Source organism: Notechis scutatus, chromosome 3 (genome assembly GCF_049901735.1).
Source record: "Notechis scutatus isolate UNSWTSFEM ecotype Mainland chromosome 3, rNotScu1.2, whole genome shotgun sequence".
Lineage (NCBI taxonomy): Eukaryota > Metazoa > Chordata > Lepidosauria > Squamata > Elapidae > Notechis > Notechis scutatus.
The window spans coordinates 47,514,701-47,534,084 of record NC_142011.1 but is presented as its reverse complement, the minus strand read 5'-3'; the positions used below and the strand labels follow the sequence as shown (position 1 = coordinate 47,534,084).

At 38.5% G+C, this 19,384-nt stretch overlaps 1 protein-coding gene across 12 annotated transcripts in view; it reads right to left on the bottom strand.

Annotated features, from left to right (window-relative positions):
• Positions 1 to 19,384, bottom strand: part of PLEKHA6 (pleckstrin homology domain containing A6) — a 214,915-nt gene that overhangs the window by 13,686 nt on the left and 181,845 nt on the right. For 11 of the 12 annotated variants that reach the window (XM_087959705.1, XM_087959706.1, XM_087959707.1 and 8 more), the window contains 9 exons: positions 17,368 to 17,517; positions 16,331 to 16,426; positions 12,995 to 13,106; positions 8,303 to 8,442; positions 5,615 to 5,764; positions 4,030 to 4,159; positions 2,661 to 2,758; positions 979 to 1,164; positions 82 to 246 (listed from right to left, as the gene is read on the bottom strand). In XM_087959705.1, the coding sequence (XP_087815831.1) occupies positions 82 to 246; positions 979 to 1,164; positions 2,661 to 2,758; positions 4,030 to 4,159; positions 5,615 to 5,764; positions 8,303 to 8,442; positions 12,995 to 13,106; positions 16,331 to 16,426; positions 17,368 to 17,517 (1,227 nt within the window). The remainder of the gene's footprint in view (positions 1 to 81; positions 247 to 978; positions 1,165 to 2,660; positions 2,759 to 4,029; positions 4,160 to 5,614; positions 5,765 to 8,302; positions 8,443 to 12,994; positions 13,107 to 16,330; positions 16,427 to 17,367; positions 17,518 to 19,384) is intronic. The other variant, XM_087959717.1, reaches the window with a different exon arrangement.

Sequence of the window (19,384 nt, the reverse complement as noted above, 5' to 3'; positions counted from 1 at the left end):
CTAGATTTCAGTGTACATTATTGGGGAAAAGGCAGTTTGCACTTTTGATGTGCTGAGATTCAGATCAATAATGTGTTTCACCTCCTTGCTGATGTCCACATCATAATGTTCTGGCTCAAGCTCCATTTTGCGCAGGCGAGCAATCTCATCTCGGGGGCTTTCATACATCTTGCCAGAATCTTCAGAACGCAGTGCTGCCTCCAGATCAGATATATCCACTTCATGGATACTGCGATGCCTGCGAACCTAGAGCAAAATAGACCACTTAAGACATTGTCAATATTGCAGGATCCAATCTGGGGCCAGAGGTTTAGTTTTCTGAGCTTTTGGACTCATGCTGGAGCCCATCTTTAGGGAACTTCTCTCTCACCAGAATATATGAGAGAAGTTCATTGAGGGTGGGCTCCAGGACAAGTATGAAAGCCCAGAAGACTAAATCTCTAGTCCCGGTGATGAACCCAGATTGGATACTGAAACATTATCCTGGAACATACATATTTGTCTTCATTCATTGTCAATATTATTTCTAGCTTGGCACATCACTTGATAGTCTTGATCAATTTGGAGCTGCACTGGCTGAATCTCCCACGACTATTCTTCTATACTAGATCGTTAAGAAATGTCCTTATAGAAAGAACAACAGATGTCAGAAAGAAAATTTTAGAGCAGCATAATTTACTGATTCAATCATGTGGATTTCAAACTCTAGTTTGGACTGCACAATTAATATATAGGTTTACCACTGCAGACTCAGCTTGGTAAGAATAAGACTACATTACTGCCTCTTAGTAATTGCTACAGAATTTAAGAGTATTTGACTGTCTATCATTCAGCCCTTAACTTCAGTACCTTCAAAACATCTATATGAAACAGTGCTTGACCAATTTTATCTCAGGAAAATACTAATACTGTACTGAAGTGTGTCTGAGTGGTTTACAAGATGAAGATTAGTTTTCACGAATAAAATAAATGCATTACCACTTTATAAGATGCAGGTGCTTTTGAGAGAGGGCTATCTGTCTGCTGCTGATTGGCTGGAAGTTGCAAGCTCCGTCTCTTTTCCTTCATAGAACTGCTTTGATGGCGTTTCATGCGATCAATTTGTTCCTCAACACTCATCTTTGCTTTCATCTCATTGGAAAACACAGCACTCTTTGGCCTGTCCTAAGGGAGAACACAGGACACAGGAATTTTGAAACTAGAACAATACAGTATTTTTTTCTGCATGGTATGATTATATCAAATGTTTTTGATATAATAAGATAAAATATGATGTACAGAATAAAGATGGGATATAAATCTAATAATATAATACAATATTTATGAGCTTATAACCACTGTGTTTTGGGGAGAAAAAATTCAGTATTAATGTAGCCTACAATGCAAACATCAGAAGAAAAGACAAATGCTGTGTCCATTTTTGGCTTCCCATTTTTGTCAATCCAGGATGAAATTCCAAGAAGTAGATTTGTTATTAACATCTCACTATCAGGATAGCAATTTGCCATTGGCTGGAATCCTCACCTCACCCCACCCAGGATCCTCAGTTCTCCCACCTCCCAGAAGTGCCTTGATGCCCTTTCAATGTGCATTTCGAAGCAGGGTGTTTTCTCCACTGACTTGAAGTCATGGTATCATTTCATCCTGATTTTCAAATGGACTCATTGTTTTTCTATGAAAATAAGAATGATACCATTATAGTGATACCATTATAAGAATAGAAGGCAGGTGCTGGCTGGACACTGGGTTTTGTGTCTCCTGTTGATCACCTGGAGGGAATGTTAATTGCTTCATAGGTTGTGAGGATGATTGTGGGAATGTTAGTGGTTAAAGACCCTTGTGGGACAGTGCAAACATACTTGTGAGTGTTGAGGTAAAACTGTTGGTTTAGGAAACCTTCCTGAGATCTCAATACTATTGTGTTCCAGTAAGAAAAGTTGATTTAGACTGGTGCCTACGGATCAAACTAGAGGCCACACATTTAATTCACTCTTTCTGGCAATCCTGGATTAAATGTTCTCATCACATTCCTCCCAAGCCACTGAACTGTCAGTAAAATAGGAAGAATATCATCTTTCCCTGTCAAAGTGGAGAAATTTGAGCGTTATCATACAGACATTATCGTCTATAATTGATGAGGACACTGACATCAATTAGAATGCTGATACTTCTGATGATCTCCTTAACTTGGTTCACAATGGTTAACTTTCTCTTTTGCCAGGGTTTCCCAACCTTGGCAGCTTTAAGATGTGTAGACTTCATATCCCAGAATCCTAGGAGCTAAAGTCCACATGTCTTAAAGTTGCCAAGGTTGGGAAATTCTGTCTTGTAATAAACTTTGTTCCCTTTTTGGTACCAAGCAAATTTTTTTTCATTCCCATAGGAAATAGATTTTTTAATTTTTAGTACAAATTTGCTGATATATTATTTAAGAGGTTTTTTAAAAATTGATTATAGTTTTTAGTTTGAGGGCTGATTTTTAAAATTTCATTTGATTTTTTTTCATTGATCACTTGATTGTATTGTTTTCTGATTAGTTGAATAATTGCATTGCTGGCTTTTATTTATTGTATTGTTCAGCACTATTTCCCGCAGAGTAATTAATATTATTAAAAATGAATAAAGAAGAATACTGAAATGATGGCAGAATTCACCCTTACCCGAGAATCACGCCCATTGGCACTCCTCCTCACCACACCTGATGTTGGTGAGGTCTCATCATCCATAGGTGACTTAGTTCTTGGAGGAACAATACCAACTATGGAAATCCAGGAGGTAAAGACAAATAAAGATATTAACAAGAAGGGAGAAGATTCTGGCAATGGCAATTAATAAATAGAAAGCATTTATTTTAAATGACATTTACACCCACTCATATTGTAACTACAACTATGGCTGGCTCACAAAACAGTACAAACAGATACCCCCCCCCCCAATAATTAGAATAAAAATTTAGGATGCTCTAGAGGGAAGCATTCTCCCACACACCCACATGTCTTGCCTAAGCTCCAGCCTCATTCTACCCCAACACTTGTATTAGCAAAGCTGTGTTGGTTGGTTTGCCTGTTATTGTTTGATCATTATCTATTGTAAAATGAGAAGATTTATTTGGGCTCTGGAATATTACATTGAATGTTATTATAATTTCTGCTCCATTATTTATTGTGTGTGTGTGTGTGTGTGTGTGTGTGTGTGTGTGTGTATGTGTGTGTGTTTTAATTCATTTTTAGCCACATAGACTTATAATAGTTAGATGGGTGGCCATCACCACATCAATGGGACAGATGATAGAGATGGATGGGTGGGTGGGTGGGTGAGTGGGTGGGTGGATGGATCCATCCGTCCATCCATCCACTCACCCACCCATCCATCCTTGTGACAGGTAATCCAAATACTTAATTAGGACAGGTAATCCAAATAGTTATGTGGAACAAAAAAAGAAACAAGAACTACTTTCTTGCTAAAATCATTTCAGAAGAGCCTTACTGAATGAGACCAAACTCACTGGGCAGGCCTACAAGCTTGTTAAGACAATAACCCTTGAACAGCAGTTTTTTCCCCCATTGTGAAAGTCTATGGATGGGTTCGCCTATTGCAATCTGGATTTTTTTTTGTGTGTGCATTGATTGCTTAATAAGCCAAAATGGATGGATTGATAGTTAAGATACAAGTCATGGCTTAAGAATGACTAGGCTCATGTAGCATGCGAGGGTTGGCATGTATGTGAACTTTGTCTGTATGTGATATTGTATACTGACTTTGTATACTGATAAATTGTATTATTCTGAATAAAGGAATTTGGGGATAAATGGCTTTACTTATTGTAAAGTATTCCTACAGTATATATTATGATTTTTAAAACCTATCTTTCCTGAATTTAGAGATACAAACTTTATACCAGTTATTCGCAGTCTATACACACCAGACTACAGTTCCTACTATCCCAAGCCAGCATGACTTTTGGAGCTGGCAAAGAAGATAAAATTAACAAACAAATGGATTCTCTTAATACATGCAATTTATAGGTACCTTTGTTGAGTGCCACCTGCTTATCAGCATCTTGGTCCTGTCTTGATTGCAAGAGACCAGACTCCACTGTCGAATGTGAGGCTGATGCCCGGTGATGGTCCTTCTTGCTCTGTTCAAAGCTGGACTTTGACTGTGGGGAAAATATATTTTCTTTGAAAAGTGTCTGGTCTTGCTAAAGAGAACCGCCTATAGACATCTGTTACTGCTCTGAAGGTTTGTTTGCTTTTGTTTAAGGAATTTATATGGCCACCCAGTTCATAGTTCTGACTATAGATGGTTTACAAAGAGTTAAAACAGAGAAGAAGAAAAATAGGCAACAAGAATAAAATATTAACAAGAATGAACATATTGAAACAAGAATCAGAAGCATTTATGTAGATTTTTTTTCTTCTCTATTCCAAAACAATTCAAACAATCAAAAACCAGTCAGCTGAAGGAAAGATGGGGCAAATGCTTATTTCATTAGCATGCTTTTTGTTCAGTGAAGGTAAAATATCCAGGAAAGGCAAGGATTTCTATTCCTAGTAGAGTCCCCTAGGAATTAGAAATGACCAGCTGGATATACATTGGAGAATAAAGCTCATGAGATAGACTGCCACCTGTTCTCTACTTCTATAAATGGAAACCAGAAATCACACCAGAACATGATAGTTGAAGAAATTATATTGCCCTTAATTAGAAAACAAAAATAGCAACTACTTGAGGAATAGTCTGCAGAAAAGATTCACTGTCTTGGATACTTTTCTTCTGCCATTTCTATGACTTTCATGAGCTTAATTGAGGGAACAAAGGGTTTTTAAGCTTCTTATAGTCAAGCCTCAACTTAATTTTGCTGCAATAATTTAGAGGCAGGTTGTCTGCCTGCCTGCCTGCCTGTCTGTGTCTGTCTGTCTCACTCTCTCTCTATATATATATCAATCTATCTATCTATTTCCTGCCTTTATCATTTTTAGAAATAACTCAAGGCGGCAGATATATCACATACACCTTCCTCCTATTTTTCCCACCACAATAACCCTGTGAGGTGAGCGACTGACCCAAGAGAGTGACTGGCCCAAGATCACCCAACTGGCTTTCATGGCTAGGCAGGACTTTAACCACTAGACCAAACTGCTTTTATATTGCTTGCTGCTTCTGCATAAGTAAGTTTTCCAGATCTTTGATTTTTTTTCAAAAACATGCAACCTACTTTCAGATGTGGGATGGAGGTGTCCCAATAGAGCAAATTCTCTGGTGCCATGATTTAATTCCTCCCTCTTCCCCATTTTGTGTTTCTAGTTTACATGCCCTGTTTTGAAAACCTACCTATCTTCATCTATGATTACATAATCAAACAATGGTTTGCATTCTCAAAAAGGCCAACTATTTGCTAAATAATTGTCATACCTGGACTTAATCTACATGTAGAAAAAGTGTTTCATGTGGAACTACTTTTATCCATTATGAGCTTAAAGACACAACAGATGTCATGAGCAGGAAAGATTAGACATAGGGTTCCCTCACCCACCCTCTCTCTGGCCCCACTGCCTGGGGAAAATAACAAAGGATAGACTATGCCTCTAGATCTCAGACTCCATTTTGATACCTGTCCCCTCTTCGACTCGCTGCTTTCCTGCCAGGAAGGGGAGTTAGGATATTGCCAGAGACGGCTTTCAGAAGGAAGTGGAGGGATAGTCGGAGGAGACTCCAAGGGCACATATAATTTGGGGAGGGGAGGTCGAGGTGGACCAGGCTCCTGGAGTGGAGAGGAAATCAAGAAGCATTAGGAGTAAGAGCAAAGAAACTGTGAAAATGTGAAGGAAAAGAGAATTAGTGAGACACAGATATAAGGACAGATGTTAAACCAGGATAGGTACCTGCATCTGAACACCAAAAACTCAAAATGAACAGCCTTTTTCCTTGGTGACCAACCCAGTACCAATCCAGAGAATACTACTGTTAGCCAGGTGTCACTTGATAAATAGTGTACATAATATGATGACTTGATTTTCACTTGCTTCAAAAAATATCTGCCATTTCAAAATATGCATCCCTTTTGAGACACATTCTTCAAAATACAAATATTTTCTATCAGCACAATCTGCTGCTTCACCAGACAATGCAAAACAGAACCTGAAGACATGGCTGATGTAGACTTAAAAGACCTCTTGTTGATTCATAAACATTGAGGTCAATAGGTTTTAGCAACATAAAAAATGATGCTCCACACAAGTATAGGGATAGCACGAGTGGAACTAGGGATAATGACTATTTCAGGGCAGGAATTTGGTTTTGATGACACAGTAGCTCAACTAGATGCTTCCACTGAACCTAGACATTTAACTAAAAGATTTTGGCTTGTTCTGATGTATCTATCAGTCTAATGTAAAGGAAAAGACATGGTCTACCAAAGTGTTAATCGACCTCAGCAGCTTTAAGAGGTGTGGGCTTCAACTTCTAAAATTCCCCCAGATAGAATTCTGGCATTTGAAACCCACACATTTTAAAGCTGCTGAGGTTGAGCACATTGGTCTATCAATTTCTGCATAATTTTTATATTGACGAAGAAGTAAGCTATCTGACTGTCCTCATCTTTCAGCTCAATCCAATGACTTAAGTTTTTATTTATGATGGGCAAGCATGACTGTCTAAGGATGGTACAAAATTAGTATCATACATTACTATGCTACTAATTTCAACTAAGTCATTCCAGATTTTTAGAGTACCGAAACACTTATTGCCAAAATATTTAGAGGGCCTTTCTAAAACAGAATGGTGGAATTTGCACCATTTATTTGACCTGAATACTTAGCATTTATTAGGTGCTTCTTTAATAGGCCTAACGACTTCCTAAACAACCTCTAGATGACACCTTCTGTGCACTTGTTCCATAGGACTGTCATTCTCCTGAGAGACTGACAATCCTGTCAAAGAAATAGAACATGGATATATCTATGTCAAATAACACACCTCCACAAAAGTCTGCCTGAATGTTCATAATAGCTCATTTAAAATACAAATCAGAGGCAGTCCAAACAGTTCTTAGTTCTATTGTGGCTCCCAGTCTTTCTTTTCTTTCCCCCTCCTGAAGCCAATAACACTCCTGAATTATGTTTGGCCCAAGGAAGAATCTCTTCTTTCTTCCAATTTCCCTTTCACAGAGCATATGCCCATATATGTGCATTTATGTATCTTACACAGACTTTTTTGTTCTAATTTATTATTTCCCCAGTACACAAACACATACGCATCAAATAGTTTACATTCTGTAATGAAAAAAAAAGAAAAAGCCAGCCAAAGCTTGGTCCTGTCATAGCCAAAGACAAAATGGGTCAAGAGCTGCCATGGCCACAATTGGAGAGGTAAGGGATGTTTCCACAGCAGAATCACTTAGCCAAGTGGAGCTGCAGAGAGGCTGTCCCTGATTGTACTATGACATCTTGTCCTCAAGGTACTCAAGATTTTCAGGTGGAAAAAGGAAAGAAAACATTACTTCCAAATTGGAACAATTAAAGACAGCTCAAGACTGCTTCAGAGCAGACTGATGGTGAGATGGAGGCAAGGTCATGAAGACATGCCTCTCCAAAATAGTTGGGAAAGCACCAAGGTGCTTTATCCAGCAGGTGTAAGGATGAGACTTAATAGTGCTCTGAACAGAGGTGCAGTTCAGAAGGACCCCTTTTTTTTATCCCAGGTGTTACTCAGATGCATCATTAGTTTTTTGCCAACTGCAGAAGCATAAAGAAATAAGAGATGGAGAGCCTTGCCTTATGGGAAAACATCTGCTCATTATTTTAATTGCTAAAAGGCTTCTTCTTATAAAAGTAAAATGGAATAGAACAAAGAAAGAGACTATTTTCTATCATGATCAACCTCTGGCTTACTTACTTTCAGGTGCTAGAAAATGTTAAAAACCAAATTTGAAGCAAATGAAGAAATAAAAATTAAACTCAATTACATACAGAGTTTTTATAGGTAAACTGGTGCACTGAGTGCCAGCTATCAGGAATTTGTTCTTTAGATGAACAAACTCTATACATTTTCAAGGATTTGGGGCCAAGTTTCCCAAACTTTAACTGCCTGGCTCTCTGAAATTATTCAAGAGTTGTCAGCCAATAATGTCATGCTTAGATTTAAACGGTGGTCATTGGAGTAATTAGTCCAACCGTTCCACGTCATAAGAAGGTTTAGATCTCCACCTACTGGTGGAAGGATAACCTTTAAAAAACAAAACCTATCAGGCACCATCTTCCAGCACTTTTAGACATTCTAATTGATGAGAGATTTTGCTCACCTCATTGCTGCCTTGCTTGGTAGGGGAACTCTGGGATCCAGACACAAGAGAGAAAGGGCTCAGGGGGCTGGTGAGGCTAGCTGAGCTCAGAGGACTGGCTGGACTGTTGGAGCTGTAAGTTGCTGATGGGCCAAGGGCCACTGCAAAAAAGGGGAACAGATAGTAAAACATTAATGAACTGCAGGAAAGGGACATATTTATTTATTTATTTATTTATTTATTTGATTTGCCAATTGTTTACAAGATAATAAGTATAAGTGTATACATAGTTGTGAATACATGAAATGGGTACATATAAGAAAAATAAAAGAAGAATAAGAGAAACAATAGGACAGGGACGGTAGGCACGTTGGTGCGCTTATGCACGCCCCCTACAGACTTCTTAGGAAAGGGGTGAGGTCAATAGTAGACAATCTAAGGTTAAAGTTTTTGGGGTTTGGGGAAGAAACTACAGAGTCGGGTAGAGTATTCCAGACATTGACCACTCTATTGCTGAAGTCATATTTCCTGCAATCAAGTTTGGTGCGGTTAACATTGAGTTTGTATCTATTGTGTGCTCTTGTGTTGTTATGGTTGAAGCTGAAGTATTCATTGACAGGTAGGACATTGCAATGTATGATTTTATATACCATGCTTAAATCAGACCGAAGACGGCGTAATTCAAGGTTTTCTAGTTCTAGAATTTCAAGTCTGGTGGCATAAGGTATTCTACAACGAGTAGAGGAGTGGAGAACTCTTCTTGTGAAATATTTCTGGACTTTCTCAATTGTGCTAATATCAATATAATATCATATGATGATGAGTTGGAAATAACTGGAGTGAATGGAATGGGACAGAGAATATTTTCTATTAAAAGGAGACAGAGGACTTTTTTAAAAAAGTGATGAGGCTCAATGTACTTATACATATAGGAAATAAGCAAAGCATATAATGTTACTTTCTACTGCCTAAAACAGTGTTTCTTAAGCTCAACTACCTGAAGATGTGTGAACTTCAACTCCCAGATTTCTGACCAGGAAGTTTTGGGAGTTGACATCCACACATTTTAAAATAGTTGAGATTGGGAAACGCTGGTCTAAAGTACCTAAACCTGGTTAAAATACTGCATGCCTTAGTAACCGCTATTTTCTTTTGTTTCCCCTTATGTTGACTTCATTTAAACCTTGACACATATTCCAAAAAGTTTTAAGTCCTCCTGATGGGTGTTTCAGTATTAAAGGTAGTTTTTCCTATTAGGCAGTCAACAAATGGCAGCAGTTTTACCAAAGACACAATCTGAGGCACTTCAACCCATATGACTAGAAGGCCTTCAAGGTCCCTTACAACTCTGTTATTCTGTTGTATTATCCATGGTTCCATCAGTATGGCATAAGCAATGGTGGCAGGATCAGGCTGGCACATATTGACACTTTAGATTGGTACAGCTATATCTCTCTATTCTGATCTTGGGCTATCCTCTGGGGCCATTCTGCTTGAGCAATGAGAGCATCCAGTTCTTCCAATTATTTCAAACAAGGCTCTTCCTTGTACATGCCAGATCTCTCAGCCAATAAATCAACCCGAATAACAGCTGACATGGATGGATGAAGGGGGCTGCAGAGTCAGATGGCTGCTTCATTGAACAATTCCCCCCTGGGTTTAGCACTCTACTGGAAGAGCAGTAAATCGAAACTCAAAATCAGCTCGAACAACTGACAGATAGGGTAGAGTGGCAGAGAAAGAACTACTCATACAATCCCCCTAGAAGACTATCAGCCTATCAGTTTCTACTGCTTTTGGACACAGATGGGATTTTTAATGGATGAGTGTTAATCTTGGTGTCCAAGGATAGTCTGATAGTAATAATGGATTGTACCACAAAGCAGAGAGAGAAAGAAAAGTCACACAACCTCCAACCTCTCAGCTGTTCAGGCTGATTGAGATCCCTTTACCTCTTACCACCTGGGCAATTGGCCCCATATGTGGCAAAATGCCAAGTGAAAAGCCTAGTTTTTACAGAAAACTAGAATTTAGTCACAAGTAAAAAAAACAAAAAACCAATTACAGCTGTCTTCTTTCTATAAGTTAGAACAGAGACACTGAGAAATAGCAATGTGAGTAGTAAACTATGCTGATTTCAGGCTCACGGATAAGAAGGAAGTACTTTAACTTTAATACAGAGAGGGTTGTGGCCACAATGGATAGTTTCCCAGTGCCAGTACCTCCACTTTCATCTTTTAGGTACTCCCCTCCCAATATATTTTTGCTACATCTCCCTAGCTCTAGAGATAAAGAAAGTCAGAACACATATGTAGCTTTGAATGCATAGATTCTTGGGAGGTAGGGCCCTTAACTTGTATCCATTAGTTTAATCCTGGTATCATCACTGTAATTATTCTAGTTGCTGATTGATTGATTGTTATTGGTACCTTTGGTTGATTAAAGAAAAGGCCACGTTTCTTGATTAGCTACTTAATTTATTTGTCATTTATTTATGAAACTCCTATGCTTCTCCACTCCAGAAAGCTCTGAGCAACCCAGATAAGGAACTGTTCTTAAGCAGCATCAGGGCTGGCAACTGGAACTTTTCAACTACAGCTGAAAAAACATTTCATGCAGTGCATTAAGATAAAAGCAGATACTCAGATTTGGAATAACTATATCGGTCTCACCATTTAATAGACTGTCATTAGTTTGGGACGTGGGAGTCACAGGGGAAGAGAGATCTGAAGCTTGATCATAAAGCAGAAGGGCATATACAACTCGATCTAAAATGCTTTGCATGCTGACTTCATTTTTAAATAGATAAGACACATTGGAAAAAGTACAGAAAGAGATATTAAAATAGATTAGAAACCTTCTCTTTAAAATACAACTAATGCATTCAGAGCTTCTTAAAAACTTTTAAGTTTTTAAAGAGGCAGCTTGAAGTAGGTGTGGACAAAGTTTACACAATGATGCCTAGCATGGAAATATGAATAGTGAGAAATAAGTTTCAAATGCAGTCAGTTCAGGACTGACAACAAAAAATAATTCCTTCCCTCAACACAGCTTTAACTGATGGAATTTATTGCCACAAGATGAGATGATAGTGCTGCATGCAAATTAGCTGGTTTAAAATTATAGGCCAATTTATGAAGGATAAGACTATCAGTGGTTTTAGGTGAACTAGTTAAACAGAAATGGGACAAGAAAAATACAGGGATTAAAAAAGTATCATCAAGAGGAGTGCCAAAGCAGTTATACTACTGCCAACACAAATAGTTGTCTAGCAAATAGGATGCATGCAACTTTCACTTTACAGAACTGAACTTTTTATTGTATCTTTAAAATGAGCCATAGACTGTTCTGACTGGGCATTACAGAAATTGAATATTGGAGTTCAAAATATTTCAATATTAAAGACTTGAAGAATGCTTGTTGGAATGAAATAAAGGTAGTCCTTGACTTAAGACAGGAATTGAGCTCAAAGAAGGAATTTCCTGACAGAACAGTTGGAACAGGTTGTCTCCAGAGATTGTGGGTGCTCCAATACTGCAGGTTTTTAAGTCCAGAATATTATAGGGTCTCCTGCTTGAGCAGGGGACTAGACAACATCTAAGGTCCCTCCCAACTCAGTTATTCTGTTAAAATTACGGATGAGTGTCATTCTGCATATTTAGTAGGTCATCACATGACCCGCCTGATTTTATGACATTTTTAGCAATGGTCCCAGGATGCAGCAGGAAAGTGCAACAAATGGTAATTCTACCCTGATTCGAACAGCAACCAACAGATTCCAGTGACCATTTCAAGCAGCAGAAAATGGATGTTCATCTGTGTTGGCAGTTAATTAACACTCAGATATTTTACACTCAGATATTAATTGAATATTGTATCAGGTTAGCAATAACAATGGCATTTAGATTTATATACCGCTTCATAGTGCTTTTCAGCACTCTTGAGGAAGTTTAGAGAGTCAGTGTATTGCCCCCAATAATCTGGTTCCTCATTTTATTGACCTCGGAAGGATGGAAGGCTGAGTCAACTTTGAGCCCCTCAGAATTGAACTGCTGGCAGTGAAGAGTGAGTTAGCTTGCAATACTGCATTCTACCCAGTGGTGGGATTCAATTTTTTTTATGAGCGGTTTTGTGGGCGTGGCTTGGTAGGCATACAGGGGAAGGATACTGTAAAATCTCCAGTCAGAGGTGGTATTTATCAGTTCTCTGAACTACTCAAAATTTCCGCTACCGGTTCTCCAGAACTGATCAGAACTTGCTTAATACCACCTATGATTCTACCCTTTTATGGATCACTGTCTTGTCATGGCAAAGGGGCTTGCGTAGCTCAATGAAGCTATGAGCTATGCTGTGCAGGGCCACCCAAGACAGACAGGTCATAGCAGAGAACTCTGACCAAACATGGTCCACTGGAGAAGAAAATGGCAACCCACTCCAGTATCTTTGCCATGAAAACCCCATGGACAGTACCAAAAGGCAAAAAGATATGACAGACAATGGCTGGATGGAGTCACTGAAGCAGTCGGCATGAGCTTAAATGGACTCCAGGGGATGGTAGAGGACAGGAAGGCCTGGAGGAACATTGTCCATGGGGTCGCTATGGGTTGGACACAACTTCGCAACTAACAACAATTGCATTTTAACCACTACACCACCACGGCTCATTAAGAAATAAAACTCAAAATCTCTCTGAATAGAAGAAATGACCCTTACCTCGGTGTTTTGCGGTGTCTGTGCCCCGAGAGGGGTTGTTCTTTTTGAGTCCCTCCATCACATCCTGGATCCGCCAGATCTCTTTCTGGATTTGCCTGTTGAGCATTTCATTCTGAAAAACCAAGGTAGAGAAACAAATCCACATTTAATTAAACTAAGTACTAATGTTAGTAATTAATTTCCTATACTTAATTGGAAGTAGGGGGAAGGGTCATTTTAGGCAAACAACATGTTGCCTAATTTCAGGTCAGTTATGATACATATGTTTCTTTTCTTTTCTCTGTCATCAGGCTACACTTAATATCTGACAACTATTATAATAGAAAGTAGATAAATTAAATCAAGAAACGAAATATGACAAAGGGAAGAAAAATATTGTGTGCTTGAAATGGTTCCTTTAAAATCTATTTAAAGCATAGCCTCATCATTGTAATAAAATACAAAGATTTTGGGTCTGCTGTTTTTGATATTAAACACATTTATTTAAGAATAAGCAACAATCCATGAAGAAAATGGTGGTAGCAAAATGTTTCAAACTCAAAATATTGTGAATTGAAATGATCTATTTTGTATTTGAAATAGCTATCCTGACATTATTGGAAGTATTCTGATGCTATTCTGATCACTCTGGATATGTCATTAGCTCCAACCAGCCTGACTTCAAGCTCGGACTTATTTTAAATACAAAAGAGCTGCTTCAAGTTCAAACCAGATGTAGAATAATGGGAATACTACAATACAATTGGGAGGATCCTTTCAAACTTGAACAAAACTCTTTTAAAATGAAATTTTTTGGATGACACCTAATAAAAAACAATATATTATAAAAGGAGAGTCATAGGAGCCATGGTGGTGCAGTGGTTAGAATGCAGTATTGCAGGCTAATTCTGCCGACTGCCAGGTGTTTGATTCTGACCGGCTCAGCCTTCCAACCTTCCAAGGTTGATAAAACGAGGATCTGGAATAGAGATTGCAAATGCATCATCAAAAGTATCTGCTCTTGGTTGTGTTTCTCTTTTTTACAGATTTCAGAACTGAGTGGCATCCAAATGACTGGGGATTTCTGAGAATTGAAGTCCACATGTCTGGAAGACCTTCAGTTACAGAAGTCTATAAATGCTTTTCCTCCTAGGCTTATCTGCATCTGCTATTAGAATTCTGCAACAGAAAAAGTGTCTTGTAGGAAAGGGAATTTCAACAGAAAAAGAATAGGCAACCAAGGAGTAAGCAATTTCTTCATTTAACTTTTCTACCAAAAAGATCCCCTTCAAAGATGTCTTTTAATAAAATATACTGGGTATCTATTATATTTATGCATTCTGTAGATGAGTGTCCATAAAAGAATGAGGACGTGTGATTGCAAAGGGAAGAGATAGAATGTAAAGAAAAAATATGGAAATCAAAGGAAGGAAAGCTATGTGTTGAGAAGAAGGGATGAGAGATTGGGGAATAAAAGAGTACAAAACAGCAAAGAGGGCTGGGGAAAAGTTGTTTTCTTCCTTTATAAAAAGATGAAACAATTACCGGTATATTACAAATGTTACCACAAAAATACTTTTCCACAATTAACATGGTGATATTTCTCTGCTGAATTAATTAAAAATAAATACAAGTAATTATTAAAATTATTTCAGTTGTGTATCCTTGCCCAGTCTCTGTGCAATCTTTCTTGTAGATTAAGCTTAGGTTCTCCTGAGGACACTTGGCTTCATCAGCTCTTGGCAATTCAGCCTCTAGAGGTTTTGAAGTTTCTGAACAGGCTATATAATCCCCAAGTAAAGAAAGGTATAGTGTTTCATGTGACATTGTTAATGCAAAAACCTGTGGGTGTGTGAACATGATTTTACCAAGACTCCAGACTGTAGCTCAATCTTATCTCTGAATTGGAGAGTGCTTCAAGAGTTAGCTTCCTGCTGGCACGAATGTGTGGAATACAATAAATATAATGCAGAAAATACTCTGCATTCTGGTTTTTACAACTGTGGTTACAGTCTTTGAAAAAAATTACAATTCTGACAGTGTGGGTCTGTAAAATTTTGATTCACTGCCTGTTATCTTATTACAGTTCTTCAATCGATGCTGTGACCAGAATCACTGGAAAGGAGAGAAAAAACAGCTGATATCCCTACATCAGTATAGTATAGTACTTTAGAAATAAGCTTGATTTCTGAAAACTATTCAATTGCCTTTCTGTCATATTGTCCCATAAACATGGTTAGTGTATGAACTATGTTACCCTTGTGACTCTGCAATAGCATATATGGCTAAAATGTGATACGAGCAAGATACTGTATGTAAATTTATTCATTTTAAAAAATTCCATACCCATTAGGAAATTTACAAATATTTATTTACAATAAAAACAAAACCAACTCTCAGCTGAATTTTAAAAACCTAGAAAAAAGGAAAAAATGCTTGGATAAAAATTAATATTCTACGTCTAAGTTAGGCAATGTGTTATAGTTCAATTTTAATATGAATATCTGAAGGAAAGAGCTACTCTGGTCACTCAGCTGAGAGATCACTTGGGAAATACCCTTTACCTAGGAGATATCCTTCCCATCTAGCTACCAGTGATAAATATTTTGTTACTTGTAGCTCAATTCAGTCATGGAGACAACTGCATATCAAGGTCAGTGAAATTACATTGGAAATATGCACACGAATATAAACAAGCATTAATTTGTTATAATTTAAACACAGAGATGAGATAATCATCCATCCAATTAGAACTCAAGGTGTGCTTGCCCTTTCTATTGCCACAAGCAATTGTTTCCACCAGGAGGCAGAACAGCTCCTGTCCTCCAATGGAGCCATCAGGATGCTAAATATCAGCAAAGCAAGCTTGGATTAAACATCTATCTGGTATATTCAGGGGTGAAATTCAAAAGGTTTCCCAACTGGCTCCATGGGCGTGGCTTGGTGGGCATGGCTTGGTAGGACTTAGTCTCTAAAAGGAGGAAGGTGGGCGGGCATGGAAGGGGCCAACCAATTCAAATCGTCCCTATCTCCTGAGGTGGTGTGAGGTGGTTGAATTTCACCCCGGTATATATGACACAATGTTTATACAAACAGAAGTTTGTGTCTCAATAAGTATTAATTCCAAGCCACTTAGACAACTTTCTCTCAACTTGGGCTCTCCAAGTATATTACATTATAACTTTTGCTGGGTACAGTTAATCTTCTGAAAATTTCCCTAACCTAGTAGACTGAGAAATTGGGTGAATAATTTCTCTAAATTTGGGTAAGATTTCCACTTATTTCCAACATATTCTAGCAACTCAGCATGCTGAGCATTTGCCTTCAACCCATCTGATGCAGAGTTCATTCTCTCACCTGGATGTCCAAGTTCAGCTGTTCCCATAAATCATCATGCAAGGCTGACACCTCAGCTTCCAGATTCTCATATTCCATAGTGCTGTTGGCCAGTGCCTGTGGGGATTTGCAAACAGTCTCATCAAGATATGAACACCTAACTAGATCCCTGTAGTGCAGAAAAACTAATTGGCATATGAGCACTAACTGTTCAACCATCTGTTTAGATTACAGCCTTCAAAACTTCACAGAAAAGACAAAGATTTCCATTCCTAAAAACACTTGCTTTTTAAAGACTCATTACAAGTCTTCAGGGATAGGGAAGCAAGGCTATCATCTTGCATGTTTCTTTAGCTCCCCACTCCCCATTCTTGAAAACAAAGAGCAGCCTTTTTATTCAGGAAACCCTGAATATAGTTTTGGGGAGACAAATTGATGCCATACGCTTTGGATGTTTGCAACTTACCGTTGTGTTGGGCTTTATGTTTTTATCCCCCCCACTCTTTATATGAAAGGATAAGGCAGTAAAAGAATAAAAGACTGAAGAGATGTATTGCACAATGCTAAACTAACAAAACATTATTCTTTTCAATTCTTGCAATTCCTGGCAGCACCATCATTGCCAAAGCAAGAAGAACAGACTGCCCATTCAAGCTCAGCTGGAAGCACCTGGTTTTCACAGCAGCTAATGCTGCTGGAGAAGCAGTGAAGGCTGCAAAGCTGAGAAGGCCAAAGCCTCTAAAAATCTCCATAAATATGACCAGAGGGTCAACTATTCCATCAGTATGCTTCCATTGGTATATCTGTGAATGATATTGAATGATGGGATAAATCAAACCTAATATAACTCTTTCCCTTAGATCAGGGTTTCTGAACATTGGCATTTTAACATGTGTAATGGGGAATTCCGGAAGTTGAAGTCCACACATCTTAAATGGTCAAGGTTGGGAAACGCTGCCTCAGATAGTACTAAGTCCCTGAAGGTTTCTACATGCCTGGGATCATTTTGTGACCATAGAAAATGGAATGCTTTCAATGCAGAAGACTTCTTAGATTACCGTGCTGGCTTGGGACAGTTCCACCCGGATATTGATCAACTGATTCTGAAGAGATTCCTTCTTGTGCAGAAGCTTTTCAGGGTAGGCCGGCTGACTCCCAAACATCTCTAGTTCCTGGTGTGTCCCCATCAGTGCACTCTCTAGACTCTCCTAGTGATGAAATGAGCATCAGGAAATACATGCTTGTTAATAAAGGCAGGTGATTCAGAAGCAAATTCAAGACTTGAAATTGGTTGTTTTCTAACTAAGTGGCTCTTTCTGGACTAGCGTACAGGTAGTCAGAAACTTACAGCCACATGTTTAGTGACTGTTCGATGTTACAATGGCACTCAAAAAAGTGACTTATGACCATTTTTCACACTTTCAACTGTTGCAGCCTACCAATGGTCACGTGATCAAAATTCAGATGCTTGGCAACTGGCCATTTTTTATGATGATTGCAATGTCCCAGGCAGGAGTGGGATTCAAATTTTTTAACAACCAGTTCTGTGGGTGTGGCTTAGTTGATGGGTGTGGCTTGGTGATCATGTGACTGGGTGGACGTGGCTTGTGACTGGGTCATGTGACTGGGTGAACGTGGCTATATATTCATTAATCACCTATCCATTAAATGTTATTGGCTGGGCATGGCCAACTCAATATCACTCATATCGAGGCCCGCATCTCCTCGCCTGGCCTCTCATGACTGTGGGGATGCTGCAACAGTTTTAAGTGTGAAAAATGGTCATACGTCACTTTTTTCAGTGCCGTTGTAACTTTGAATGGTCACTCCACACAAGCAAAGTACCAGCAAAAGAGGGAAAGAAAACTCCAGAGACGTTCCTGAGACAGGAAGTCTAGTCCTGCCAAGAATGTAATAAGGGTTAACAGAGAGGCAGTTTCTGTAAGCAACACCAGAATGTTTCCTTCCTGCCTTCCTTACAGGATTAGGCCAGTAATTTCTTCTAACAACCGGTTCTCTGAGCTTCTTAGAATGTTAACAACCAGTTCTAGCGAATAGGTGCGAACCTGTAGAATTCCACCCCTGGTCCCAGGGTGATCACCTTTTGTGATTTTCTGAGAAGCAAAGTCAACTGGGAAGCCAGATTCACTTAGCAACTGTGTTACTAACTAAACAACAACAGTGGTTCACTTAACTATGGCAAGAAAGATTGTAAAATGGGGCAAAAGTCACATAACAACTATCTTGATATCAGTGGAAATTTTGAGTTCAATTGTGGTCATAACTCAAGGACTGCCTGTATGTCTGTCTGTACTGCTTCTAATATTTGGAGTCTCACATTGCTTCTAAAATGTATGTCCATGGATTTATTTCTATTTCTATTCTTATTCTTTTGAAAATCATTAAATTTAATTGAACTTTTGTCATGTTCTAGGGTGGAAATCTAGTAAACTTATGAGAAAAAAATAGAGCTGAACTTTATACATTTCTTAGATAAGGACTTTTTCTTAGGCATTTACAAACAGAAACATGCCTATACATCAGGCTCTGAAGGAGAATACAGTAGTTTATAAAACCCTGAGAATTTAAGGGTCTACAGTCAATATTTCTGCAATAAAATTTATATTAGTGCCAAGTCAATGTAATCCCCAAGCCTTCCCCCAATTCCATGTCCCAAAGTCACATGAGCTGATACCTGAAGTTTGCTTCAACCCTGGCAGTGAGGCAGATTATTAACTGTTCTGATGTTTTTCAACACCTGTCAACTGAGGCAGTTAACCTCAGTCCACCTATAGTTAGACTGGCTGTAATAATCCAGGTTGTAACCTGCTCTAATATGGTGGGAGCAGCAAAATGTTCATTCAGTTGTATCTCTGGGTATTTTATTATGCACACCAATAAAATAATTTGCTGTGAAAGATTTGTAAATTGAAATTGCTCCTTTACAGTATGACTTGGATTCCATGATGAGAACAGTTATATTAATTGAGATGTCCAGAGTATTGTCTCATTTAGTTGTAACAAATCTAAGCAGTTGTGCCCCAAGACCCAAAGAACTTGGATGTATTTTAAGAG